Source organism: Alosa pseudoharengus, unplaced genomic scaffold (assembly GCF_046254945.1).
Source record: "Alosa pseudoharengus isolate Yale_2024_CS ecotype anadromous, Long Island Sound unplaced genomic scaffold, YU_APseudo_1.1 YU_APseudo_1.1_scf_1, whole genome shotgun sequence".
NCBI lineage: Eukaryota > Metazoa > Chordata > Actinopteri > Clupeiformes > Clupeidae > Alosa > Alosa pseudoharengus.
This window is the reverse complement of record NW_027468564.1, coordinates 20,230,838-20,258,096: the sequence shown is the minus strand read 5'-3', so window position 1 is coordinate 20,258,096 and position 27,259 is coordinate 20,230,838. Positions and strand designations below refer to the sequence as shown.

Here is a 27,259-nt window from a genome sequence, read left to right as displayed (position 1 = left end):
TGAGACGTCTGAGTGAAAAAGAGCTGCAGGCTAGCCTACTTCAGATAGAGGTAGGCTAACTTTAAAGGAAGACATCCCACCAGAAGAACCACGCCTTCACAGTGACGCCACTTTTTTCACTTGCGACGGCAGGCTAGTGTTTACAAACAATCTCTGGGCCATTGCTTTCTTTCTCCTTCCCGTGTAGCCTTTGGAAGGACTGTAAAGGAAACGTTTTGAAAATTAACCATTTCGACGTATTTTAAGGTGAGTTGCACTATGTGTTATATAAAGACAAATGTTAGTCGAGCCTGACGAAATTGAAAGAAGGAAGGAATCATGACTGAGAAGTAGGCTAGGCTAGGCCAAGGCTATGTCGCAGTTTCAAATGAAGCCACGGTAGGTAATCTAAACAACGGGTGCCTTTCGTAATTACAATGCAATGTCTTTCGTAGGACTACTACAATGCAGATGAGGCTAATCTGAGTTATAATCTTGTAATAACTACTGCAGTCATATTTGACGTTATTCCGATCTAGAAGCAATTTATTAGTATGGGCATTAACACTTTTGCTTTCATATTAATATTAGCCTATTATTATCATCATTAGGCTATTGTTATTATTGCTGTTATAATTATTATTGTGGTAGGCATATAGGCCCATGATGTGTTTGTGTTTCCTAATATAAGAGCAGGAAAAATGTATGTGGTTATGCAATGTTGGCCTAGTGCCAGGGCAGCTTGACAGTTTAACCGCAAACCCATGTGGGGTTTTGAGTTGGACTCTACTAACAACAACAAAAAAACTGATCACTGTACCATTGAGTTGGAGGGGTGATTACACCTTGTTATCCATGGGTTCCACCTGTAGGTTAGGAGACAAAGACTTTATTATAGTAAAACAAGTGATCTAATGTGTTTTAAGTTTTGTGTATCTTGATTTTGTCTCTTTCCATATCTCAATTTTGAACAAATCCTCCAGATCTCTTTTGTGCTACAAGTTAGTTATCATAAAAATATATATGGATCATTCTATAATTCAGGGTACATTTCCTGTCTCCATGATACAGATTTAGTTATTAATAAAAAAAATCTTTATGAAATCAATTTTGAACAATTATGCTAATAAAAACACACTTTCACCAATAGCATCACTTTATAATTTAGACCCAATTTATCCACAAAATATTAAATAAATTAGGCCTACTTCTACTACCCATATTATTGACTGTCTCCGACTACAGTGTCATGCATTTAACTTGACTAAGCATGATATATTTTTTGGAGATTAATTTACTAACTGTTATAGCATCAGTTATATGCAATGTCTTTTTCTCTATTATGCAAAATTTAAGTAAAAAAATATGTAATTTTGGTCCGTCTCAAAGTTCTTGTCAACTCTGTTAACTCTGTTATAAAACTGCTTAAAATCTACACAGGCTTAGAATATGAAGCATGATGCCTACACAGAGAGATGTCAATTCCTCTGACAGTAAACTTTGGAAAGGCAGTGAGATATGTTAAGCTTCTTCTCTCATTAATTTTACAAAATGTTGAGGATACACCAACAGTAGATTAATTATCCGTCAACTCTGTTATTGCGTTATTGGAATGAAACTCTCACTCAATTTTTTAAAAAACAATAATATGATTAAAAGCCATTCAATTCTGTTTTTATACATGCAGTAACTAGTTTGATGTTAGGATGTGGAGCTAAGCCACAAAATGATGGTAATGTCAACTCTGTTATCGTCAACTCTGTTAATTCTGTGTTAATTTTGCTTATTACACGGCTCTTCAGAGTGCTGCAGAAAGTTCCATTCCAGTCTGTTTGCTTATTGCAATGGAATTTCATTGAAAGGGAAAGTAAGCTAGCAAGACGTTGCCACGCAACACCTGAAACTGTCAAGTTCTATCTGTGTGGCGAACTATTTATTTTGTCAGCGGAAGACACAAAACGGTAGCAAAGTCATTTTTAAAGACCCATTGTGTTAGGTTTCATTTCTCGTTTTGGCAAGTAGCCGTGTAATAAGCGCGTCGGGGTTCTGTTCTCCCTGTCGGGACTTATTTTCTGATAATTACCGATTTAGCGGCCAGTGATTAGATTCTAAACCGATTATCGATGCATCTTGATGCAACAATATTTTTGAGTTTGAAAAGTTGAATGAACGAGTACTTATGTCCTTTTGATTTCTTACAGGTCGGGTCATTGTTGCCCATAACACGCTAGCATTGTGCTAATGAATGATGTCATTGACACTTTTGAAAGTCTTTTTAGAACAAGTGACTTTAAAAAATATAATACTCAACCAAGTGTATTTTCTTTGCCTCCCCTTTTGAATACAATATTCAAATTACTTGAAAAAAAAATATATCCTGAGAAAAGTGGATTTTGAGGTTTACAGCTCCATAGACCTCCATGCATTCTGCACTCGTGGACGAGCGCCCTCATGTGGAACCACAGAAGGAACTGCAACCACTTCAGAAACCAGAAGTTTTCTGAGAGTGGAAGTTCTCCCCTTATTAGACATTCTCTGTCACCACTTAAACTTTGTAAACAACTCGTGTTTGGTGCGCATGCGTGTATAGCAGAGAAGCGGCAGGCAGAAAGGTAGCGCTCTGCAGCAGGCGAACAAATGTCATTGTTAAAATTCCGATTATTAACTTATCTGCATCGAGCATCGTTCTAGAGAGAATCGCGATGCATCTAAGAATTGATTATTTTCCCACTCTTATTGACAATGTAACCAGAGGCAGACAGAGTACACAGCTTCATTACTTGAGTAAAAGTACAAGTACAAGTAAAAGTAACAGTTAGATGTCTACTTAAGTAAAAGTACTGAAGTACTTGTTTTTAAAAGTACTTGAGTATCAAGAGTACAAAAGTAGCCTACATTTTCTAAATATTGCTTTACTACTGCCACAGTGCTTACATTTATGTACAGAAACGTCCTACATGGAGTTATGAAAAATGTTAATGTTAATACCTTGGAGAATGTAAAAGGAATTGAAACTAAAATAAAGTAATTTTCATCTTTTTAATGTTGCCAGGGATGGGCAGTATTTCTAATACATGTATTTAATTGTTTTTTGTAACTTGATTACGTAATCCATATGACTTGTAATCAGTTACTACTATCCAACCCTGTAGGCTAGCCATGCTGAGAATAGTAGCCTGTTATTCCCTCATTGTGAGTGGATAAAAAATGGCATTATAAGAAGCATTGAGTGTGACGGGTCATTGTATCTTGTTATCCATGGGCACCTGTATGTTAGGACACAAAGACTTTATCACAGTAAAACAAACTGATCTAAAGTGTTTTAAGTTTTGTGCATCTCTTTTTATATCTGAATATTTAACAAAACCTCTAAATCTCTAAATCTGCGAGAAGTTAGTTGTCATATTAGCCTACTTGTGATTCTCCTCTTTGCAAACGTGTCATCATTTAAACATGTTGCAAATATAGCCTATTGCATCAATCCGTAGTGTATTCCATTACTAGGCTATTTGCTTTGTCTTCATTTATTTATTCATTCATTCATCTCTCCCATCCTTTGCAGCACCCGTGTAACACACACATTCTCACCAGCAAAGATGTTCAATGATGTATCATTGTAGAGGAGGTTTTTAGCTTTATTTCCGCGTCACAATCATCACGGTGGTCATTCCAATCAAGCTTGTGCATGAGTAATGATGTCAACCATAGTAACGGAGCTCTTATCTTAAGAGTTGTTACTTTTCCATAAGAGTAGGTCTGAAAGGCATTGTGAATAGGTTTTAAGAGAAAACTAGCTAACTAGCTAACTTTTAGTGCAATTTAGGAGTACTTCTGGCGGTAACATAAAATGCTTTGTGAATACAGCCCCTGTTCTATAACTTATTAAATCAACTTTTTAAATTAATTTGAACTTTTTTTACTTATTTTCTTTTCTTTTTTTAATTTATTTTAATTAATTTATGTTATTTCTTATTTCGTATATTATTTCTTTTTTAATTCCATTGGTCCTTGATGATTTTACTTAATGCTTGTCATTCTAGGAGTACTGCTAAATCACACTAAAAGTTTTAACATGAACAGGAAAACCACCAGCTGGCTAATGCATTAAAAGCATATTTTTTGCATATTTTCAGAATGTTTCATCCACCATGAGCCAGCTCAGACAGAGCAAAAAGGAAGGCCCTCATCCGCACGTGCCAGATTCCGAATCCTCCCAGTCTGTGCCTTCAAAGAGTGATGCTTCCGCTGAACCACAGTGCATTCCCAGGTGAAAATGATGTTGCTGCTATGTCGCTTATTGATAATGTCCTAAAATTGATTATACAGCTGGTATAGAGTAGCTACCGGTACTGTCAGCGTCATGTCCATTAATGTCATGTCCATTGATATTTAGACTAACCACCAACAAAAACGCCAGAGAGTGAACTCAGCAATTTTTTTCTGATGTTTGGGGGACAGATGGTAGGGCTGTGTACAAAGACCTTATTTTACTCACAGAATGGAGAGCTAGCAGATTGTGAGGAGATATTTTCCTGAATGTGGTAAAAGTGTTGTGAATAAATCAATGTCAGAAATTGCTGACTACTTTTAAACCAGACTATATGGAAATTATTCTGGACAAGTTATAGCATTTGTTACAGGAAGTCTACAGTGCACATTCTTGCGAATATTGCCACCAAAACATCAGAATGTCATTCAGAGTTCTAGAGAACTAGTAGACCTTTTTCTCTGGTATTTCCAGCCCAGAGAAAGACAGACCGGTGTCTCCTGCAACCAGCAATGTTTCTATGCAGAGTGAGGGCTCCATCTTTGAGCCTCCCAACTTCAGCGCTGATTTAAAGTGAGTGAAAAGTGCATAAGGGTGTGTGTGTGTGTGTGTGTGTGTGTGTGTCAGAGGCGATTGCTCTAAGACTACAGGGGAAGCTCAGCCTCCTAAAATATCATGGAAAATTGCATCAAATAATACTGTATAAGCCTACTACTCCAAATAGAACATACTAAATACGTGTTCAACTTCATGGCTAGTTCGTTCAGTAGGCTAATAAAGTTTTGTCGGTCATCTATCGTGATTTCGCACACCTAATACATTGCTATGACGACACAATCCATCAAAACCTCATAGACGCTCGGCTTCACTGGACTTTCAATGGGGGGGGGCAGTGGGATGGCACTGACGCTGAGCTTCTGTATGATGATTGGAGGAACCGCCATAGTGGCTGGACTCTTTGATTGACAGCATATGTCGGAATAGGATCGGAAAGGAAGAGTTTCCAGTTCAGGGATGCATTAACGTTAAGCGTTGGCAGGTGAAGCCGAGAGACAGTTGCAGCTCAAATTCTCATGTGAGCAATACAGTCGGTTTCTATTTGTCTTTGTACATATCCTACTGTAAATAAAACCGTAATGTTGAGTTATGAGTTTGTGACTTGCTTTTGTTTCAGTAAGTGTATTAGGCTAAGTTGTAGCCAGATACTCGCTATATACTCACTATATAACTGTGTAGCCTGGCTACATTATGCTATTGTTTACGAACAAATTTTAAAAGCCATTTATAGTCTTGAGTAGCAGGGGAGATTGAAAATAAAACAGCAAGGCAGATGAACGTACAGAATAGTCACAGAGAAATAACTGTGTGTGTGTGCGTGTGTGCATGCGCGAATAAGTGACTGTTATTTAACTTTATGTGAATTTGAACAGTCTTTGCATCTGTTAGCCCCATAGAGTTAAACTGCAGTATGTGCCTGTGTATTTTTTTCTTGTATTTACAGATCGGTGTCTCCTGTAACCAGCCATGTGCTTATGAAGAGTGAGGGCTCCATCTTTGAGCCTCCCAACTTTAGCAATGACCCACCTTGTGTAAAGTGAGTGAAAAAAGGAATGCAGACACTCATAAAAATGTCTGTTTGTATGTGTATCTTTTTGTATTGTAGGATATAACTCCCGCACAGGTTATGACCTGATCAAACTCTACTGGCTGAAACATTTGTTATAACATAGGTCTTCTGCAATGGATCTAAGATGTTTTTGCTGTTGTATAAGATGATTGAGAAAAGGATTGAGATGTTTTACATAGCTGTAATAAACTGTTTTTGCTTGTATGAAAAACTGACAAAACCTGTAGCTTGAGGTTGAAAGACAGGCGTGCTAGCAGTGATTCTAAAGTGTTTGGGTGTTCGCTTTGTAGGAACAATAGTTACTTGTTTATTTGTCTTTTGTATTTGCAGCCCAGAGGAAGACAGTCCTGTAACCAGCCATGTGTCTATGAAGAGGGAGGGTTCCATCTTTGAGCCTCCCAACTTCAGTGTTGATCTAAAGTACGTGAGAAGTGCATAAGGGTGTGTGTGTGTGTGTGTAAAGTGAATAAGTTACTGTTATTAATCTTCATGTGAATTTGAGCAGTCTTTACATCTGTCGGCCCCATGGAATTAAACTATTTGCCTGTGTATTTTTCTCTTGTATTTGCAGCCCAGAAAGAGACAGATCAGTGTCTCCTGTGACCAGCCATGTGTTTGTGAAGAGTGAAGGGTCCATCTTTGAGCCTCCCAACTTCAGCGGTGATCAAAAGTGAGTGAAACGTGCATAAGTGCGTGCGTGTGAATGAGTGAATAAAATAATTGGCAACACTTTGAACGCATCAAATTCATTTTAATCTACAAATGATTCATACTTTCATCCCTCATACTCCAAACATTGTCTTGTTGTTTTAATTATTATTACAACAAACTATTTGTGTTTGACATTTCCAGGCCACAGAAGAAACACAGAGCAAAGTCTTCTGTCTCCAGCCATGAGTTCAGTCCAAAGCGATTTCGGTTGGAAGCTCCTGAGTTGCCCAGGGACTCAAGTGACTCTAGGTGAGGCTTAGTTTACAGTAGAATAGACTTTAGTCTGCACTTTATAGTTGAATCAATCCACCTTTTCATCTTGGTATTCATATGTCTTTCTTCTCAAATATCTTCTCCCTATTAAGTACAATGGCAACTTTAAAATTATGTTGTTAAAGGGAAACTTGGCAGGATTTCCCCCTCTGCTGAAGAAATTGTGCATTATGTTATTTTAAACTGTGGAAAAAGGTAACGATAAAGCACATGGATTTGTTTACAAGCTAGCAAAACGGTTAGCATAAGTTCGGTAGACAATGTGGATGTTACAAGGTAAGAAACACGATTTAAAACGAGTTTCTTGTTTCTCACTTCTCTTTCTGGGACGGTAGTCTCAATGTTGCAAGGTTGGTTTTCCACCTGGGGACACTAGGGGCAGCGGGAAAAGTCACCATTTTCACCGGAACAGGTCATTTAACCATCCAAATGATTTCTAAACGGGTTTATTACGTTGAAATAGTTGCCAAGTTCCCCTTTAATAGCTCACATTGGCGTAAAGTGTGATTAATTGATGAGTACTGATTTCAGTTGCTACACTACAAAAATCTACCAAGTCTTATTAATCTTATATTAAGATAAAAAATCTAGTTGTTTTTGTTTTTGTATAAAGAGACTTACCTAGCCCTTTTTTCGTAAGATAATTTTTACTTGCTTACAAGAGTTTGACTTATTTTCAGACATCTGTTTGTTGTGCTTGTTTTAGGTGCTGTTTAAAAGGTTTTAAATATGTAATATTTTCCCTTCAGTGATGGTTGCGCCCATTGCAGTTCTCACAGGTTGACCTCATTCTCATAGCTTTCTGTTTCTTTTCCTCATCTGTAGACACCAGCTAACTGATCAGACTTCACTGACTGTGAGCAAAGCAATGGGTAAGATCAGCAGTCCAACATAAAGTATGTTTATGAAAACAGCTGGCTGAACTTAATTTAATAAAAGGACAAACAGTCTTGAGCTTCTGTTATCAACAAATGGTCCTCTAAGGGAGAACACAAGACATTAATCAATGGAAGATCCACTTTTGGTGACATCACCGACCTGAACCAGTCTTCAATCACTGATCTCTTTATGGGGGAATTTTTGCATGCCTTATGATAAGACCGTGTCTGTTGAAATATTTGTCCTCTTACAACATTCTAAAGTGATCGATTGGCCAGAATCAGCAGTCATTGAGGAAAGGGTTAACATCTTGTGTTCTCATTCATAACCATTAATTCTCTTTCAGTCGAGTTTATTTGACATTATCCAATGGGAACACCTATACCACATCCAAGTAATTCACCAACGCATAGTCAAACAAGGCGAGCAATCATAGACCATACATAGACATGCGTAGTATTGATAATATCCCATAGCCGAGTACCCCCCTGCATTCCTGCTGTGGCATTTAAACAGATCATCTGTGCAGCATCATCATGCTGAGTTTGAGGAGGTGAGCGTGCATTCTCCACGCTGTGCATCGTTGTGTGCGATGTTGCGTTAAAGCATCTGTGAGATGTAACTGCGGAGCTGCAGCATCTCAGTGTGGCGATGTCCTTTCCTGTCCTCTCTTTTAGGGGAGACTGGAGCATCAAGAAGGAGAAAACACTTTGTCGGGGAGGTTGGAGAGGTTCAGCCATAGGTGTACAGCCCTGAGCCTGGCTGAGTAGGCCATGCAATGAGCTCAGCTCAGTGAGGTCCTTGGCATTGAGAGCCTTCTCAGAGAGTCTTAGATGGGTTGACGATACTAGCTGCTTCCGGCTCAGAGTCATAGGCAAAGAAGAACATCGTCACCAAATTGAAGAGGTCAGGACATCCGATGGGGGATTGGATTGGGCTGGTTCAGGTCAAAGTTGGTTAACGTTGAGTGAACATGACTGAAAGAGAATCTCAAATAATACATTTCTTGTTAAATGTTATGCCATGAAACCAGCTATTTTGTCTCCACCCATCAGATGATGACATCCTGAAGGAAGTTTCAGTAAACAACAAGGACAATCTCAAGAGGCGGTTAGAAAACATACGGGAATATGTGTTGACTCCAGCCACCCAGACACCTCACAAGAGTATTTACATAGACCTCTATGTCACAGAGGGAGAGAGTGAAGGTTTGAATCAGGAACATGAGGTTTTGCAGGTAGAGTCAGCATCCAGAGCTCCAGGCTTTGAAGAGTCATCAATCGACTGCAAAGACATCTTCAATCCTTTACACGGACAGAAGGGACCCATCCGAACTGTGCTTACGAAAGGTGTCGCTTGCATAGGAAAGACAGTCTTTGTTCAGAAGTTCATTATTGACTGGGCAGATGGGAAAGCCAATGAAGACCTAGACTTTGTGTTTTTGCTTCCTTTCCGATGGCTGAATAGGATCAAAGACTCTCAGTGCAGTCTCCACCAACTCCTGCTGAAATTCCACCCTGAGCTAGAAAAGCTGAAGGACAACTCTAAACTCAAAGACTGTCAGATTTTATTGATTTGCTTTGCTTTGGACGAGAGCAGTTTCCCATTGAATTTCCAGGAAAACCATATGCTCTCTGATGTATCAGAGGTAGCCACAGTGGACACACTTATAACAAGCCTTATTCAGGGCTCTCTGCTTCCATCTGCCCGCCTCTGGATAACATCACGACCAGTTGCAAGTGATCAAATTCCTCCGGAATACATCAGCAGAGTAACAGAAGTACAGGGTTTCAGTGACGCAAAGAAGGAAGAGTATTTCAGACAGAGAGTCAGTGATGAGAGTCAAGCCACAAGAATCCTTGCCCACATTAAGTCATCGAGAAGCCTCAGCATTATGTGTCGCCTGCCTGTTTTCTGTTGGATTGCAGCCACTGTTCTTCAGCAGATCCCGGAAGAGGGGACCAGTGAGAGACCCCCAACAACTCTGACTGAGATGTTTGTGCACTTCCTGCTCATCCAGACTACCAGAAGCAAGCAAAAATATCAAGCTAGGAGCAGCCAGGAAAGTCAAAAGGTATTGGAATCACAAAAAGATGTCATAATGAAGTTGTCTCAACTTGCCTTCAGGCATCTTTTGAAGGGAAACTTTATGTTTTTAGAGGAGGAGGTAAAGGAATGTGGCCTTGACATAAATGATGCCCTGCTGCGCTCTGGACTCTGCACTGATGTCCTTAAAGGAGAATCTTTAAGTTTTGGGAAAATTTACACTTTTGTACACGTGACCATCCAGGAGTGTCTTGCTGCCCTGTATGTGTTTGCATCTTATATCAACAAGACTGAGGAGGGGCTGAAACCTTTTCTACAAAGGAAATCCAAGATCTCACTGGAAGATATGTCGCTGGATGAGCTACTCAAGGGTGCAGTGAACAGAGCCTTGGAGAGTAAGAGTGGACACCTTGATCTGTTTGTGCGCTTTTTACATGGCATCTCCCTGGAGACCAATCAGGAACTCTTACAAGGCCTTCTGACACGCACAGAGAGCAACCCTGAAAGTGTCATGAAAACTATTCGAAATCTGAAGGAGTTGAAGAGACCAAACATCTCCCCAAATCGATGGATCAACCTCCTCCATTGTCTGGTGGAAATGCATGATTCGTCTGTGCATGAAGATGTCCAATCTTATTTAAAATCTGAGGACGGTGCTGTACAAAAGCTCAAACTTGCCCACTGCTCGGCTTTGGCCAACGTGCTGCTGATGGCAAAAGATCCTCTGGATGAGTTGGATTTGAAGAAATACAAGGCATCGGATGAGGGTCGGAGAAGACTGATTCCAGCTGTGCGGTGCTGCAGAAAGGCTCAGTGAGTTCATAATCACATCACACACCATGCAGGACTGTTATTAGGTGTCCCCATATGTTTGGTGCAGTCGCTGTTGATGTAAGTAACATTAAAGTAGATTGGTCCCTTGGATTTCAGTGCAACATTTCTTGTTGAATGAGTCTGTAATAGTAGTATTGTGGCTAAAGACAGACAAATTCTCAATTGAGATGTTGGTCTTGACCCTTCAATTTTCTGTTTCCAAGGGCTGTCTCCCCCAGGGTAAATTCAATTAAACCTTTACTGAATCCTGATTGAAGTAAAGCATAGCCTGCACATCTTTGTTGTCAATGATGTGCAGTTGCAAGTGCAATGAAGTGCAAGTGGTGATGTACCACAAAATAAACAACATTATCATTCTCTTGTGCCCCTGACAGGTTGTCTGGCTGTAAACTCACAGAGAAGTGTTGTGAGGTGGTGGCCTTAGCTCTTGAGTCTGCCCACTCCCACCTGAGAGAGCTGGACCTGAGTAACAACAACCTGCAAAAGTCCGAGGAGATACTCTTCAGAGGGCTCCAGAGTCAACACTGCAAGCTGGAGTCACTGAGGTCTGTCTTTCCATTCTTTTGTTGTCATGGGTTGTTATTTCTTCTCATGAGTTGTCTTATACAAGAGGACAACCGGCAGACTCTGGCCTGCTGAGCTGCTTGGAACTATTTCAGTGTCTTCTTGATGGGAAATATCTCTGTCTTTTTCTGTATATCTATTTTGTTTCTTTTTTGTTTCTTGTGTCTTTTCAGTCTTGCTGCATGTAAACTGACAGCGGCCTCCTGTAAGGCATTGGCTTCAGTTCTGCAAGCAGCACACTCCACCCTGAAAGAGCTGGATCTCAGTAGAAATCCCCTGAAAGATTATGGAGTTGAACTCCTCTCCTCTGGGCTGAAGAGTCCAAAGTGCTCTCTGCAGACACTAAGGTGATGAAAGGGACGATTGATATACTAATCTTAATACTTCAGAAGCACAAAGATGTGGGTAATAATTATGGCATGTGTACTGAAATTGATCCTTTGGGATATGATCTGTTACGCTGATGTGATGTGATAGTGTAAGATGTTGATGTGATGTGATGATGTGATGGTATGACATGAATGATGCGATAAAATACAATTCACTACAATGCGCTATGTCCTGACAGTGATTACATCCTGCGGCCAAATCACAACTATGTTCTACCCACACCACTTCTCACTTGTGCAACACTTCTTCAATAAATTACACTAATGACAGAAATATAAATTATATGATATGGCATTACGATACAATATGATGCATTATGCTATGTCCTGATAATGTAATCGCATGAACGATTATGTATGGGCAGCATGTCATATATTGCATATGATTTATAATAAAATGTCATACAGTATATTACTGTATTTTATATCATGCACACTCTGCAGGTTGGTAGCCTGTGGTGTCACAAGGAAAGGCTGTGAGCTTCTGGCTTGTTCCTTGAGTGGAAACCCAGCATCCAACCTGAGAGAGCTACACGTGAGTGAGAATAAACTAGGAGAGGCAGAAGTCAAGCTGCTCTCAGAGATCAAGGAGGATCCAAACTTGGCCCTGACGACACTCAAGTAAGGCAATACATCATAAGATACACATACTCAGTTCTATTATATATACACAACTTACACACACACACACAAAAAAAACATTAAATAATCACCATGTGGATGACGTCAGATGTAAGCGTAGATGAAGTATACATCTTGGTCATACTCTTGGAGATGTGTCTGTGGAGAGTTGTGTCTAAATCTAGGTGATGTTGGACTGGTCTTTGGAGATGTAGCCTACTGTGTTTAGTGTATTTACTGTCATTTACTATATTCTGCATGTCTGTGTGCTAATCAGTGTGTTATTGTCTTGTCTGCAGATACACCTGAGCACCACTTTCCACATCAGCAATATCAAGCTCTAATTCACTTCAGCTGTGTCTGCTAGCTACTAGCTGCCCAACTCTTCTGCTGTATTTCTGCTCCTGTAGATCTCAAAACACATGGTTAATTATTCAGAACAGATGGCAGCCTCTTCACTTAGTTCCAGTCAGGTTTCAGAATGGGTTTGAGCAGAATAAGCTCCCACAGCACGAACACTGAGCTCTCACCTCCTCTGTGATGTCCTGCTTGAGCTCACCGGCGGGGCCTTCTGCTTGGGCTGGCCCATAGATACAAGATTAATGGTGTGGGCTGCTTGGGCTGGCCCATAGATACAAGATTAATGGTGTGGTTGTGTAGAAATGGGTATCTTTCAATAGTAGAGTCAGATTCCAGTTCCGGTTCCGATTCTGCCTGCCTTAATAGTACATACAGATCAGCCTAGAGCAGACAATTAAAATGACTGCTAGGCCTTGTTTTGGAGTCTCTAAACAGGTGGCAAAAGTGCATCTTGTCCTTGTTTTCAATGATAAAGGTGTTGTTGTGTTTATAAATTGACAGGCCGAACTATTTATTTTACATTTACTGAATTCATGAAAAAAAATATATTGTTTTGGTTCTGCTTATTATTTGGTTCTAATTCTTTCTTTTTCATTCTTGATTCTTGATTATATGCTATTCTGATATTTTACTCCAATCTCTCATGATGTATAGTCTTCGAGAAATACTTAAAAGCAACAGTGCACAGCAGTTTTCTTTTTTAATGCAAGGGCTTTTGGTAACATCTGTAATGTTTGTGTTCACTAGTTTGCTAGGCCAGTGGAAATACTGAAATAGTATTTGCTATGCTGTAATGTATATTTTTCGTTAAGTTCTACAAGTAAAAACCAGCTTTTGAGGTAGAAACGAACATATGTAAATAGGCTACTGCAATTTCAAAACGTTTTTTTTTATTGATGAATCATATACTCATACAATGTTCCAATCATCTTCAAGTTTGAATATAGAAAACGACAAACAAGATGCACACAAAAATAAACAAGACATGTTTTCAATGTGTTCTTGACATAGGCTAATTGCTGAAATAAACATTTGAACATTGTTTTATTGTGTGTTGTGGATTTGTTGTTATGGATATTCATATCAGGCTTTACCATTAAGTTATTTTTATAATATGTGAGTTTGTTCATAGGTCACAATGTTAAATAGCTGATTTCACTTTAATTGCTTACGTCCTTTAAATAGACCATTGCAAAATAGAGCAATGTTTTGATTCTTTTGATGGACTCTTCTTTTGATGCAGATATGATTATGATCAAAGGGTTTAATTTAAGTCCTCTCAGTTCAAGCTAGCTACTGACATGGGCTTCGGTCTGGTTCCTGTTACACAGAACAGAAGTTAAACAAACTGTGCTTCTAACACAGCCACAGTTAAAAAAAAAACTCAGGAAGTCAGGAGTTAAGGATTGTAAAACATAACTTTAGGCAATGTAGAGTCTTCTATACAATATTCAGGGCAAGAAAACAAACAATTGAAAATGGCAATCTTACCATTTAGCCTACTGGCAAACACCTGACTCGCTAACATGCTGTAGGCTAACCTAAGCCTACTTTCACTTTCGACACTCGGCACACGTCCTACAGACCTCGGAGGTGAGTAGCCAGCCAATATATTTTCTGAAATATTTAATCCAGACACAGATCTTCAAGCATAGCATAATCGAACGATAACAATGTAGGGACTAGGGCTATAAAGGACTAAGACGGAGCAAATGGCTCTCGTGGTTTTTTGTTTTGGAAGGCTAGGCTAAAAATGCTAGGCCCACATGCTACGAATCTACGTTCTTTTCATGCTGATTGAGTTCAAAATGAAAATATTTAGGCTAGGGTCTAGCACAGACTGACTTCCAATCAGAATTCCCCAACCTCCCAAACAAACCCATTAAAACAGTCAGACCTTGTGTAAGAGAGGCAATCTAGACCTATAAAATGACTAAAGCGTTTAGTCATTCTATTTGTTCTCTATTGCGTTATCTTATCGGTATAATAATGCATTTTCGAGATCGTTTTAACCATATGCCTAAACTGTTTTAATGCAAACGTCAAACTTGGCTACATGAATGGCTAACTTTAGGCTACAGGAACTAGAACAACGTCTAGGCCCTAGAGAGTCATTCGGTCAGTTCGGTGTAGCCTAGTAGGCTATTCATGTGCTAGAAAAGAAATGCAGCGATACTGTAGCCTAAAACAAATGGAAATAGGTCATGTGTCTTGAGGTATGCAGCCTAGGCTACAGCCTGTACGTCTTGATTTTCTCATTTTCTGTATCTGAACATTTAACAGGACGCATGTCCCCAGGAGTAGCTGGGTGTTTTATCCAACATGAGCGAAAACGAAGGCACTGGTCGACACCTGAAACTTACGCCAGATTCTCAAACCTCCCAATCCGTGCCTTCAGAGAGCGATGTCCCCGCTGAACCTCTGCGCTCTCTCAGGTAAACATAACTGTAGGCACGTCTTTTGGATATGTAGCGGGTAGGACATAGGCAGTGGGATTTGGGCCTTGATTGTATGCCTTGATTGAATCAGGTGGTGGCCGCTTGGCGCTACACCTTTAAATCTTGTTGTGTGGTAACTGGATTGCTGTGTATAGTAAATGAATTGCTGTGTATAGTAAATTAATTGCTGTGTGTGTGACCTGTGACGTGCTCTATATATATTCTGTGTTTGCTGATTGAAACTTGCTGAATCTTTGAGTGTTACTTATCCAAACACCTTAATTTTGCACATTGTTGTCCCTGTGAGTTTACTGCCCAGAGGCCTAGTGTCTGTTCTAATGTATGCATCTACGTGAATAATAAAAATAAACTGTTTTGTTACTTTTATAATACTCCAGTCCCTCTCTCCATTTATTTCCCTTTATTGGGATAGCCTGCTTGTAACCTCTAAAACTCAGATTGTTGGTTACAAACTGTAACTGGTTTGAAGGCCCCCTAGGGGTCACAGATATAACGAATTATAGCAAGTATTCAGGGTTCTCAAGTTTTGAGCTCAGCTTGGAGTGAGATTTGGGGGGGGGGACTCAACTCACTAAAATGTTTCGCTTGTGTGTAGAATTGAATAAAGTAAGTGCATTATTTACTAAGATGAGTGTGTAAAACGTGTGCACTATGTAGCAAAAGGTGTGCACACATGGGCGGATTATCAGATGTGAAATGGGCCCCCCCAGGCACAGATGTGAAATGGGCACCCCACTTCAAAAGGTTGGTAACTCAGCTTAGTTAGGTCTGGGTCTGGGGTCATGCTCCCCCAGAAGATTTTTTTTTAAATAACCCCTTAAATAACAACTTCTGGTGAGATTTTTGGAAAGAAGCATTAACACTTTGAGACCTTGAATTTGTCATTGTATACATCCTCTTTTTTGTTTATTTTTCAGGACAGTCTGGGATTTGTACCTATCTTGCATAGCTTATGTCTCTTATGTCAGCGTTTATATCAAGGGGAAACCATTTGTGTTTTTATGTCACCTGGAAGCATGTCAGTATAACGTTTGATATTTAGGTGGGATAGATTGGAATTTTCAAATATAATAAACTTGACGGTGGGATATTCTATGGCTCACCAATTTACCAGATATATGTACTGAGTGAGACAAATATGTTATTTATTAGGCTAATTGCTTTTTTCACTTGAGTAGTCTATTGCCACTGAACCATTGGATCAAGAATGGGCATGCCGAGACCAACTTTTAATAGTTAATTTTGGGTTGCTACATTATGGTGGTTGGCAGCTTGTCTGTAGCAGTCCTGTATCTTTAGAAAAAAAAATGTATGTGTAGTATACTCGCTCAAATTGATAACACTCATTGATAATAAGATAATTTCATTCATTGTTGACATGGTCCATCCATGGAGGCTTAGACGGGTGTCCCGGGACCTGATGAACACGCCGCTAAAAAGCACAAACGAGTGCGAAAGTTGCAGCCGTGACGACAGGGAAAATGCAGGCAGCCACGAGAGTGATAGGTCGTATAAAATGAACGTTGCTGATGTCTGGGTTACACAAAGCTACAACGACACATCATTATGTTTTCTTAATGACCGACAGTTTAGTTTATAAATAGTAAAATAATTTTGCCATAAAGTAAGCTAGGCCTACGCTACAAGTGTTTGTAGAAAGGCCTGATTTACACACACTGTTAAAGTGCCATAAGTAGGCTGGTTTACCAAAATGACAGACAGTTTTAAATTTCTAAATAAAAATAATATTGGTGCAGTTTTGACATCTTAAACGTGTAACCCCACAAAAGCGCACAAACATAACGCGGTTGCAGGGAGGGATGTCCTATTTTGGAATTTTACCCGAATACAGCGAACACTATTTTTTGATTGGATGTCGGTGGCTATTGATTTTTTTTGATTTGGCTGGTAGTTCTGAACCCTGCGAGATATCCTCTCGTATCCCTGCGCTTCCACTAATAATTATGGAGATACCTTGACATCTCTAGTAATATTTCTGCGTGAGAAATGCAAGGTGTGGCGTGTGAGCGTGTGAACTTGTGGAATTGCGTGTGTCTCACGCCCATTGCGTGAGACTTGAGAACCCTGAAGTATTTACATATAGAAGCCTACAAAGAAGCTGTAGAAAAGTTGTGGCATTTATACCAGGGCCCCTACCAAAGCGCTGTATAAATGCAGTCCATTTACCATTTCATTGAATCTGTTTTCTTAAATAGATAGATAGACACTTTATTGTCATGGTACACAAGCAACAAGACTATTGTTTTCTCTTGTGCCTCCAGACCACAGACAGGCAGACCTGTGTCTCCAGTGCCCAGCAATGTGTCTATGAAGAGTGATTGGTCCAAGCTTGGGCCGCCCAACTTCAGCGATGATGCACCATCCTCTGATCGGAAGTGAGTGAAAAGCTTGCAATGCACACACACACAGAGAAATAGACTTCTGTGTGTGTGTGTGGGGGGGGGGAGGGGGTCTTGGAGGATGAGGAGAATCTTGTAAATTTTAACATGAAGGAAGAACTTTATTCTTCACATTTTAGGATTTAAACATTTACACAACACTGATGCTGTTGATTTTATGTAGTGTAATATATGAAATAATAATGTTAGTCAAATTCTGTTTTCTTTCTCCTTGTATTTGTTATTGTTTTCTCTTGTGCCTCCAGACCACGGACAGGCAGACCTGTGTCTCCAGTGCCCAGCAATGTGTCTATGAAGAGTGATGGTTCCAAGCTTGGACCTCCCAACTTCAGCGGTGATGCACCACCCTCTGATCGGAAGTGAGTGAAAAGCTTGCAATGCACACACACACACAGAAATAGACTTGTGTGTGTGTGTGTGTGGGGGGGGGGGGGGGGGGGGTGAGGGGGGGGGGGTCTTGGAGGATAAGGAGAATCTTGTAAATTTTAACATGAAGGAAGAACTTTATTCTTCACATTTTAGGATTTAACATTTACACAACACTGATGCTGTTGATTTTATGTAGTGTAATATATGAAATAATAATGTTAATCAAATTCTGTTTTCTTTCTCCTTGTATTTGTTATTGTTTTCTCTTGTGCCTCCAGACCACAGACAGGCAGACCTGTGTCTCCAGTGCCCAGCAATGTGTCTATGAAGAGTGATGGTTCCAAGCTTGGGCCGCCCAACTTCAGTGGTGATTCAACACAATCTGATCGGAAGTGAGTGAAAACAGCAATGGACACACATGTAAAGACACTTGTGTATGGGGTGATGTTGGGGTCTTGGGAGATAAAGAGTAATCTTGAAAATTTGAGCATGTTCAATAATAAAAGAAACAATTGGCCGGTAGTGGCTCAGGAGATGGAAAAGTTGTCCAGTAACTGCAAGGTTGGCGGTTTGAGCCCAACTCCTCCTGACCCTGTTGTAGTTTCCTTAAGCCAGGGGGATACAAGGATACAAGGAAGTTTATTGTCACATGCATATAGTTACAGGAAGTAAGAAATGCAGTGAAATTATGTCTGATGTCAGCCTATTTGTGCATTTATGGGGGGGGTAAAAAGTGCAGTAGAAGAGCGGTTTAGTAGATTAAGTGGCAAGGGCTGCATAAGAAAGGTGGGGGAGGATTGGGATTGGGGGGGGGGGCACCAACAAGGAGCACCCAAGAGCAACAGGGGCAAGGAAAAACTCCCTTACCAAGGAAGAAACCTTGGGCAGATCCACGGCTCAAGGGGCTAACCCAACTGCCAGGGGTCTTTGCGTTGGGGGGATGACAAGGGATCTTTTGGGCTCTTAGGAGTACTCTTCTGGAATGGATATCTTGTAGAGCAGGAAGTTGAGTTCTTATAGTACGTTCAGCTGAGCGCACTACTCTCTGCAGAGTACTACAATCTCTAACTGTGGAGTTCCCATACCAGGTGATGATGCTACCAGTTAGAACACTCTCAACCGCTGAAGTGTAGAAGGCCTAGAAGGTAGGGGCGGTGGTAGTGTAGTGGTTTAGGAGCTGGGCTAGCGTGCAGTAGCCTGAAAGTTGTCGGTTCAATTCCCGGCTTCCACCGTTGTGCCCTTGAGCAAGGCACTTAACCCCAAGTTGCTCCGGGGACAATGTGATCTCTTGTAATATAGCTGACATATGTAAGTCACTTTGGTCAAGAAGTGTCTGCTAAATGTAATGTAATGTAAAAGCCAGACTGCTCTGTCAGACCAATACTGTGGGGGTTCTGATGAATGACTAGGTTAACAGATGATTTGAAAACAGCATGAGGGATTAACGGAACACATTGACACACTAGACAAACATATAAAGGCAACATTTGCACTCAGTCTTTGAGAAATGGAATAGGTAGCGCATCGCTACCATGACTGTTATTCATTGAGTGAGATCCAAATAGCAGGGATAGCAAGGATGGATGAAACACGTTTTAATCAAACGTAATTTACAAAGAAACCGTACCATACTGAAAGCTAATATTTTTGTCGCTAAAAAAACAGACCAGGCCTCTATTTGAGACCTTTATTTATCCAAACCTGTGGCAACACCAGGCATGTAAAAGAGACAGGATTTGGGACTTTGATTTTGAAGTGTTAAGGTATACGGTCTTGTGTCTAGGAGAAGAAGAAGCAGAAGTACAAACGGACCTCCTATTAAAAAGACCAGAGCAAGTGAGTGTTGAGTGAATGATTAACAATTATTCATAGTTATGGAAGGATTTAAAATAAATATTTGATCATTTTTTCATGTTTAATTGTACATTTCAAACAGATGATGAGGTGGTGAGAAGAGTTATAGAGAATCACAAAGCCAGTCTGAAAAGGAGGTTTGAGAACATATCTGAAGGAATCATCAACCCAGGAGCTGAGATACTCCTCAATAAGATCTACACAGAGCTCTACATCACAGAGGGAGAGAGTGAAGGGGTGAATAAGGAGCATGAGGTTTGGCAAGTAGAGTCATCATCTAGACCACAAACCACAGATGATGTACCAATCAACTATAATGACATCTTCAAGCCCTTACCAAGACAGGAGAAGCATATCAGAACTGTAATGACAAAAGGTGTTGCTGGCATTGGAAAAACAGTTTCAGTGCAGAAGTTTATTCTTGATTGGACTGAAGGGGTAGTTAATCAGGATATAGATTTTATATTTCCCCTTGCTTTCCGTGGGCTGACTTTGGTTAAGAGTAAACAGTATAGTCTTCACAAGCTGCTGCTTGACTTCTACCCTGAGCTGAAGGAGCTGAATGAGGGTGAGGAATATAAAGACTGTCGGGTTGTGTTCATCTTAGATGGTTTGGATGAGAGTCGATTATCTATGGATTTCCAAAAAGATGTCCAATTGTCTCTTGTGAAACAAGCATCATCAGTGGATCTTCTGATGTCGAGCCTCATTCAGGGAACTCTGTTTCCCTCTGCACTTATCTGGATAACATCACGACCAGCAGCAGCCACTCAAATTCCTGCTCAGTACATTGACCAGGTCACAGAAATACGTGGGTTTACTGACCCACAGAAGGAAGAGTACTTCAGGAAGAGAATCAGTGATGAGAGTCAGGCCAACAGAATCATCTCCCACATTAAGGAATCCAGTAGTCTCTTCATTATGTGCCACATTCCAGTATTCTGTTGGATTGTAGCCACCGTACTTCAGCAGATGCTGGAACAGGACAACCAGGCAATACCCACAACCCTGACTGAGATGTTCATACACTTCTTGACCATACAGTCCACCAGGAGGGATCAGAAGTATCTGTCTACAACCACCCGAGAAAATCCATTGAAATCACAAAAAGAAGTCATAACAAAGTTGTCCGAACTTGCTTTCACGCATCTTGAAAGGGGAAGCTTTATGTTCTTAGAAAAAGAGGTGAGAGAATGTGGCCTTGACATAACGGATGCTGTAGTGTACTCTGGGCTATGCACTGATGTCTTCAAAGAAGAAATTATGATTTTTGGGAAAGTGTACACTTTTGTGCACATGACCATCCAGGAATTTCTTGCCGCCTTATACGTGTTTGTATCTTATCTCATCAAGAAGGAAGAGGTGTTGAAATGTTTTCTCAAAGAAAATTCTAGCATTTCACCACTAGATGTATCACTGGATGAGCTTCTTAAGAGCGCAGTGAACAGAGCCTTAGAGAGCAAAAGTGGACACTTTGATCTGTTTGTGCGCTTTCTACACGGCATCTCCCTGGAGTCCAATCAAAAGCTCCTACAAGGCCTTCTGACACGCATTGAGAGTAACCCTGAAAGTGTCAGTAAAGCCATTCGAAATCTGAAGGAGTTGAAGAGACCAAATATCTCCCCAGACAGATGGATCAACCAACTCCATTGCCTGGTGGAAATGCATGATACATCTGTGCAGAAAGATGTCCAGGCTTTTCTGAAGTCTGAGGAAGGTGCTGTTCAAATGCTCAAACTTGCCCACTGTTCAGCCTTGGCCAAAATATTGCTAATGACAGATGAGCCTCTGGATGTGTTGGACCTCATGGAATACAACACGTCAGATGAGGGTCGGAGAAGACTGCTACCAGCTGTGCGGTGGTGCAGAAAGGCTCTGTGAGTTTCAAAATAAGACAGCAGATGCTCATCCTCACGTGTCAATTCAATTTGTGTCGATTTATGTTGATATGAATGTTTTACGAATGTAAAAATGGCCCTGTCAGTTTTTTTCAATTTTAGTTTATGGGCATGATTTGTGAATTGTGATTTGGAGGAAGTTTAGAAGATAAACTTATTCAAGAGTTTTTTCTTAATTTGACATGAGCTCGTATAGCTGTGTACCCTCTTCGTTATGTAGGATAATTCAATGTTTCAATTCTTACACTTATCATATGGGTTGGATGCACAATGCCCTACCAAAATAATACGACAAAAAATCACTCACATATGCTCTGGACAGGCTTGCTGGCTGTAAGCTCAAAGAGAAGTGTTGTGAGGTGGTGGGCTCGGCTCTCGAGTCTCCCAAATCCCTGCTAAGAGTGCTGGACCTGAGTGACAACGACCTGCAGAAATCAGAGGAGAGACTGCTTAGAGGGCTTCTGAGCCAGCACTGCAAGCTGGAGACACTGAGGTCTGTCAGTCTTTGTTCTCAGGTTACTACTGTAAACTTATTGCAGGGCTCAAAGTTCTCACTAGGCACTAATTAGTCTCTGTGCGTGTTTACTGTTTCAAAGAGCTGAACTAAGAGGTGAAATGAGTACCTCCAATCCTTTCTCAGGGCTTGTAATGGTAGCCAGCTGGTTTAGATGTGCAGGAAGCACATAAAGATTCCCTCCAGACATGTGTTAGTGGCAGCCACTAGCATCCATGGGGTTTTGCCTCCTTGCTAGCACACTAACAGTCTGAGGTGCTGCATTTTGTTGGTTTACATCCTGGTGTGTGTGGGTCTGGTTAGACTATGGTAAATTAATTATGATTACAAAACAATGAATTGCTTGATGGAAAATATATTATCTCCTATTTCTCTATAAGTTTGTTTCTCTTAAAATATTTTTATGTCTTCCAGTCTTGCTAGATGTAAACTGACAGCAGCCTCCTGTCATACCTTGACTTTAGTCCTGCAAGCAGCACACTCACCCCTGAGAGTGCTGGATCTGAGTAAAAATCCCTTGGAAGACTCTGGAGTTGGACACCTCTCCTCTGGGCTAAGGAGTCCAAACTGCCGTCTGCAGACACTGAGGTAATGAAATGGACTATTAATTAGATGCCCTCATCTTGAAGCTTCAGAAGCAAAGACAAGGGTGATATATGTGGGATGTGCACTAAAACTGATCCTATGGGATATGATACGTGACTTTATGATATAATGTGTAAGATAAAACATGTACGATAAAATACGATACAATTAAGCCTACGGCCAAATCACAGCCATGGCTATATCTTCTACCAATGTACCTACTTATACACATATTTTACTGACAGAAATATGCATGATACATTATGCTATGTCCTGACAATGATATCTCATTAAGGGTTATGTATGAAAATATCATATATTGCATATGATAATGTATGGGACGCTGGTCATTATCAAGACAATAAGTCCTGACAAGGGGAACCGGACCCTGACGCACCAGCTTCGCCTGAAGGGGACTCAATCCCATTCAATTTCAATTCCAAGTCAATGGAGCATTCTACTACATTGTGAAGAGCCGTATAATAAGGCCGTAGCACAGAGGATGCAGTAATTACACTGGTGCATATCTTATCTAAACATCTTGATAAAGCAAAAACCTATGCCAGGGCTCCTTTTCTTTATTTCTCATCTGCGTTTAACACCATTCAGCCAGACATACTTCTATCTAAAATGATTAAGGTTCAGATCAATGAAATAAAGAAAAAAGTATCCGCACACTGTTGCTGCTGCTCCCGAAGTGATTTTATTGCAATAAAATCACTTCGGGACTTTATTTCACAGATCTACTTTACCCTGCACCTGTAAGTTGGATGTGCGCACAGCCGCACACCTTCTGCTGCTTAAGTTTCAGATCAACCCATATCTTATTCACTGGTATCTTTCTTTTCTCACAAACAGGGTTCAGCTAGTCAAGGTAGATGACACACTCTCCTATCCAAATACCACCAATGTTGGAGTCCCCCAGGGCTTTATTGAAGCACAGTTTGGCTGAGTAACATTTTAGTCAAAGACAAGGCAAAACTATATCATCAAATTAAAATTTGTTCAAAGATCATTGAGCTACCTGTAGCACATCTCTTTCAGGAAGAGCATGCTCAGGCTGGCCAGATATATTTCCACGGACATCTCACATGTTCTACACAGAGAATATCAGCTACTGCCATCAAACAGGCACTTTAGAGTTCCATCTTTCAAACGCAACAGACTCAGATACTCTTTTATACATCAATCAATCCTTTTGTTAAACCAGCAACATTAAGATCTAGTGCAATATCTATTCATGGATGCAGTGTCTCCAAGTGTTGAAAGTTTGGATGTATTGATGTAGCCTGTTTGTAATATATGTATGCTTTGTCTTCTATCATGCCTGATACTGTCATTTGTGGCTATTTCTCATGTTTGTCTGTTGATACTGTCATGTGTGGCTAAGTTTCATGTTTGTCTGTTGATGCTTTATGTCCTACATGTATGTCTACGTGTCGGTCTATTGATGCTATATGTCTTACATGTTTTTATCGTTTCTGTCCTCCTATCCTTAAATGAGCTGCCCAGGGATGCAAAAATTTTTTTAGCACAAACTGACAAATAAAGTTGTATCGTATCTTAATAACCTAAGATAAAATGCTATACAGTGTATAAGTATTTATGCATTTAATATCATATTGTGTATCTCTCTCTCTGCAGGTTGGTATCGTGTGACCTCACAGGGAAAAGCTGTAAGCTTCTGGCTTCTGCCTTGAGTGAAAACCCACCCTCCAACCTGACAGAGCTAGACATCAGTGAGAATAAACTAGGAGAGGCAGAAGTCAAGCCGCTATCACAGATAAAGGAAGATCCAAACTCTGTGCTGAAGACACTCAAGTAAGGCAATGAATATTTTTTTTGTATGACATGCACATGTTCTGCTCCATTTCAACTTGTATAATAGAATACACTCAAAGCAATCACCATAAGCATAGACAACTCTTGATGAAACAGTCCAAACTCTGGAAAAGTGTGTAGTGTGTCTGGATGCTGTGTGTGTTCATCAGTTATTGTCTTGTCTGCAGATGGACCTGAGCTCCCCTTTCCACATCAGCAATATCAAGCTCTCTCGGCGACCTCACCTATATCAGTACTTTTGCAGTTGCAGTCCAACTGCCCTTTTGCAGCGTCTTTGCTCCAGTAGACCACTAAACAATGCTAAATATCAAAAGAGACTTCATTTAATTAGTCATAGCGGTTCAGAGAGGGGTTGATGGATTGTAAGGAAAACAGATCATCTTGGATTGGTGTGTTAAAGATAGACATTTACCCGGGATTGGTGAAGGTGGTGTTCAGACGCCAGTGATACATCTGAACTCTAGGGGGCACTCTAACCTGTCCTGTTTGAGCTCACCAGCCACAGGGGATTCTGTTTGGACTGTCCCATAGATACAAGATGAATACCAGGTGACCAAAATGGGCACTCACCTTTTGTTTTGTAAACCAAGGTAAGCCAATGCAAAGAGTGCTTCAAATAATATTTCAAACAGGGGGGCATTTTAGTTGAGTCTTAGTGGTTCTCTTACATACTTCATCATATGCTGTAGATGGTTTGGTTGGCAATGGTTTCCAGATAAAAAAAAATCCTTTACAATAAAGGGTAATATAATGCTTTGTTGGTTTGATGCAAAGATGTGTAGTTGGTGTATAGAGTTTTGCAAAAATAACAAACAGTTGCTAAGCAATCAGGAAATAAATGTACAATTTTACTCTGTTTTTGATTGTGTTCAATGAAATTAATGTGTAGGTTTTCAGGACCTAGCTTTACCCATTATAGCCCCAAAAAGGAGTTGAAAACTGGTTTAAAGGGAGAAAATGTAATGCTTTTAAGGTTGTATATTGTATCTGTTTCCTTTGAAAGTCAGTTTATAGAAAAAAATCATCCTGTATCCTCTTTCCTCCATTATCTCACTTTTATGTGAGAGCAAGCAGCTGTTTTTTTTTTCACTTTTGAGGTATGTTTTGTGGACAACTGTCACTGCACTGCAGTCTTAAGCTTCATGGTGATCTCATAATGGACTATTTACTGTATGAATTATTGAATAGTTAGGACTATGTATTGTTTGTATCCATATCAAAAACATTCCATGTGTAAGGACACTTCTGACCCTATACATTTACAACAGTATTTGAATAATGTAATGATAAAAAATTTTGTATCATCTGTCCATGCACGCATACCAACTACAATCATTTCTTTCCATACACTGGTAGACTTTTGCCAGCCCTATGTCTGATATAAGTCTTACCCTGTATGCATAACATTCAGTCATTTAGAACAGTGGATCAACTCCAATCAACTCCAAATAGATCACTTACATCTCGGTGTGCAATATACAATGATATACCATATTGCATTTCCATGTCTAAAATGATCCAAATCTTTGTGTTTTCAACACTGTATTCTTATGTTTTTGGTTGAAATAAACATTTATTTTCATGATCTTCATATCAGCCTGTGACATCATGCGTGTGTGTATGTGTGTGTGTTTATTATTTGTGTGTGTATGTGTATTGTATGTGTGTGTGTTTACTATTTCGCCATGCACTTTTTATTAAACCTTGCGCCCAGGGGTGTGGCAATTAACAACATAAAGTGTGGTCTGGTGCATGATCCAAAAATTGGCCGTCGGCCATTTTGAATTTAAAAACAGTAGAAGATAAATTTGATCATGTAAATCACTACACGTATTTTACATGAAAGATGTCAAGTATTGATACCCAAGAGTCCAAGCTTTCAAATTGTGTATATTATGACTATGTTACATCACAATATGATGCATATAAATTACTTGGAATGGTGGGGGGGTTATGAACTTATATTTTCCTGAAATATTTATTAAATAACTTTTATTAAATAAGTATTTTGGCATGGATTCTACTTTTTAAATCAATGTATATTTTAACGCTAAGCTGTTTTTAGGGCATTTTCACTACCTTTATTCATAAGGATTTATTCTGGTCATTGTATGTGCCACACACACATATTATAAATTGTTTTTTTCAGCAGAGTCTAGGCTAGGCTTTCATGTATTAGATTTTATTTTGATTTTTAAAGAATTAAAATATAAATAGCATATTATAAAAATTCTTATATTTTGACATGTTTCACCACAGCAAACTCATAGCTCTACATGCATTTCATGTGTGTGTAGGGCAGACTGTCCTGGATCTGGCAATATAATTGCCATGGTGGAGGGATTCTCTGGGGCTGAGCAATTTACAGACATATGTGGTGTGTGCCTTACAGAAATAAATGCCATTTTTTATTTAGTGATTTAACGACCTTTCTGCGCTCCATATCTGTGACATGAACTGACCTGACTTGACCCGAGTTTACATGTTATAGCCTGTGTGTGCCTATGGTGTCTGCACTCATGATTCACAACTTTTTACTGCATTGCCATGAACAAAGTAAAGGCAAAGAAGGTGTTTCTTTGCCGAACAAATTGGGATGCAATATGAGCCTTGAATTGGATGCCATGCAGGAATTTGGTAGGATCTCAAAACCGGATTATGAACATTCTTTGCCATAGAGAAACACACAATAGCATTGGATTATAAACATGCTTTGCTACAAAAACAGACAAAAATGTGAGTTAAGTCGAGCTATATGAAGTAATTAT

General features: G+C 39.9%; 2 protein-coding genes across 3 annotated transcripts; both read left to right on the top strand.

Moving 5' to 3' along the window:
- The first annotated feature begins 95 nt into the window (after positions 1 to 95).
- Positions 96 to 13,592, top strand: LOC143123012 (NACHT, LRR and PYD domains-containing protein 3-like). Its single transcript, XM_076284107.1, has 13 exons — positions 96 to 246; positions 4,113 to 4,246; positions 4,721 to 4,819; positions 5,748 to 5,840; positions 6,204 to 6,293; positions 6,445 to 6,543; positions 6,726 to 6,833; positions 7,683 to 7,729; positions 8,792 to 10,595; positions 10,991 to 11,161; positions 11,354 to 11,527; positions 12,014 to 12,190; positions 12,490 to 13,592. The coding sequence occupies exons 2-13, from the start codon at positions 4,128 to 4,130 to the stop codon at positions 12,497 to 12,499; spliced, it is 2,991 nt and encodes a 996-aa protein (XP_076140222.1). The 5' UTR covers positions 96 to 246; positions 4,113 to 4,127; the 3' UTR covers positions 12,500 to 13,592.
- Positions 13,593 to 14,044: 452 nt separating this feature from the next.
- On the top strand, positions 14,045 to 26,082 carry LOC143123023 (NACHT, LRR and PYD domains-containing protein 3-like). Of its 2 annotated transcripts, XM_076284118.1 has the most exons (12): positions 14,045 to 14,143; positions 14,834 to 14,985; positions 15,667 to 15,753; positions 17,292 to 17,405; positions 17,675 to 17,788; positions 18,077 to 18,190; positions 19,582 to 19,634; positions 19,735 to 21,529; positions 21,873 to 22,043; positions 22,479 to 22,652; positions 24,294 to 24,470; positions 24,659 to 26,082. In XM_076284118.1, the coding sequence occupies exons 2-12, from the start codon at positions 14,873 to 14,875 to the stop codon at positions 24,666 to 24,668; spliced, it is 2,922 nt and encodes a 973-aa protein (XP_076140233.1). In that variant the 5' UTR covers positions 14,045 to 14,143; positions 14,834 to 14,872; the 3' UTR covers positions 24,669 to 26,082. The 2 variants fall into 2 exon arrangements, with proteins under 2 accessions (XP_076140233.1, XP_076140242.1); XM_076284127.1 differs by lacking the exon at positions 15,667 to 15,753.
- Positions 26,083 to 27,259: the final 1,177 nt, after the last annotated feature.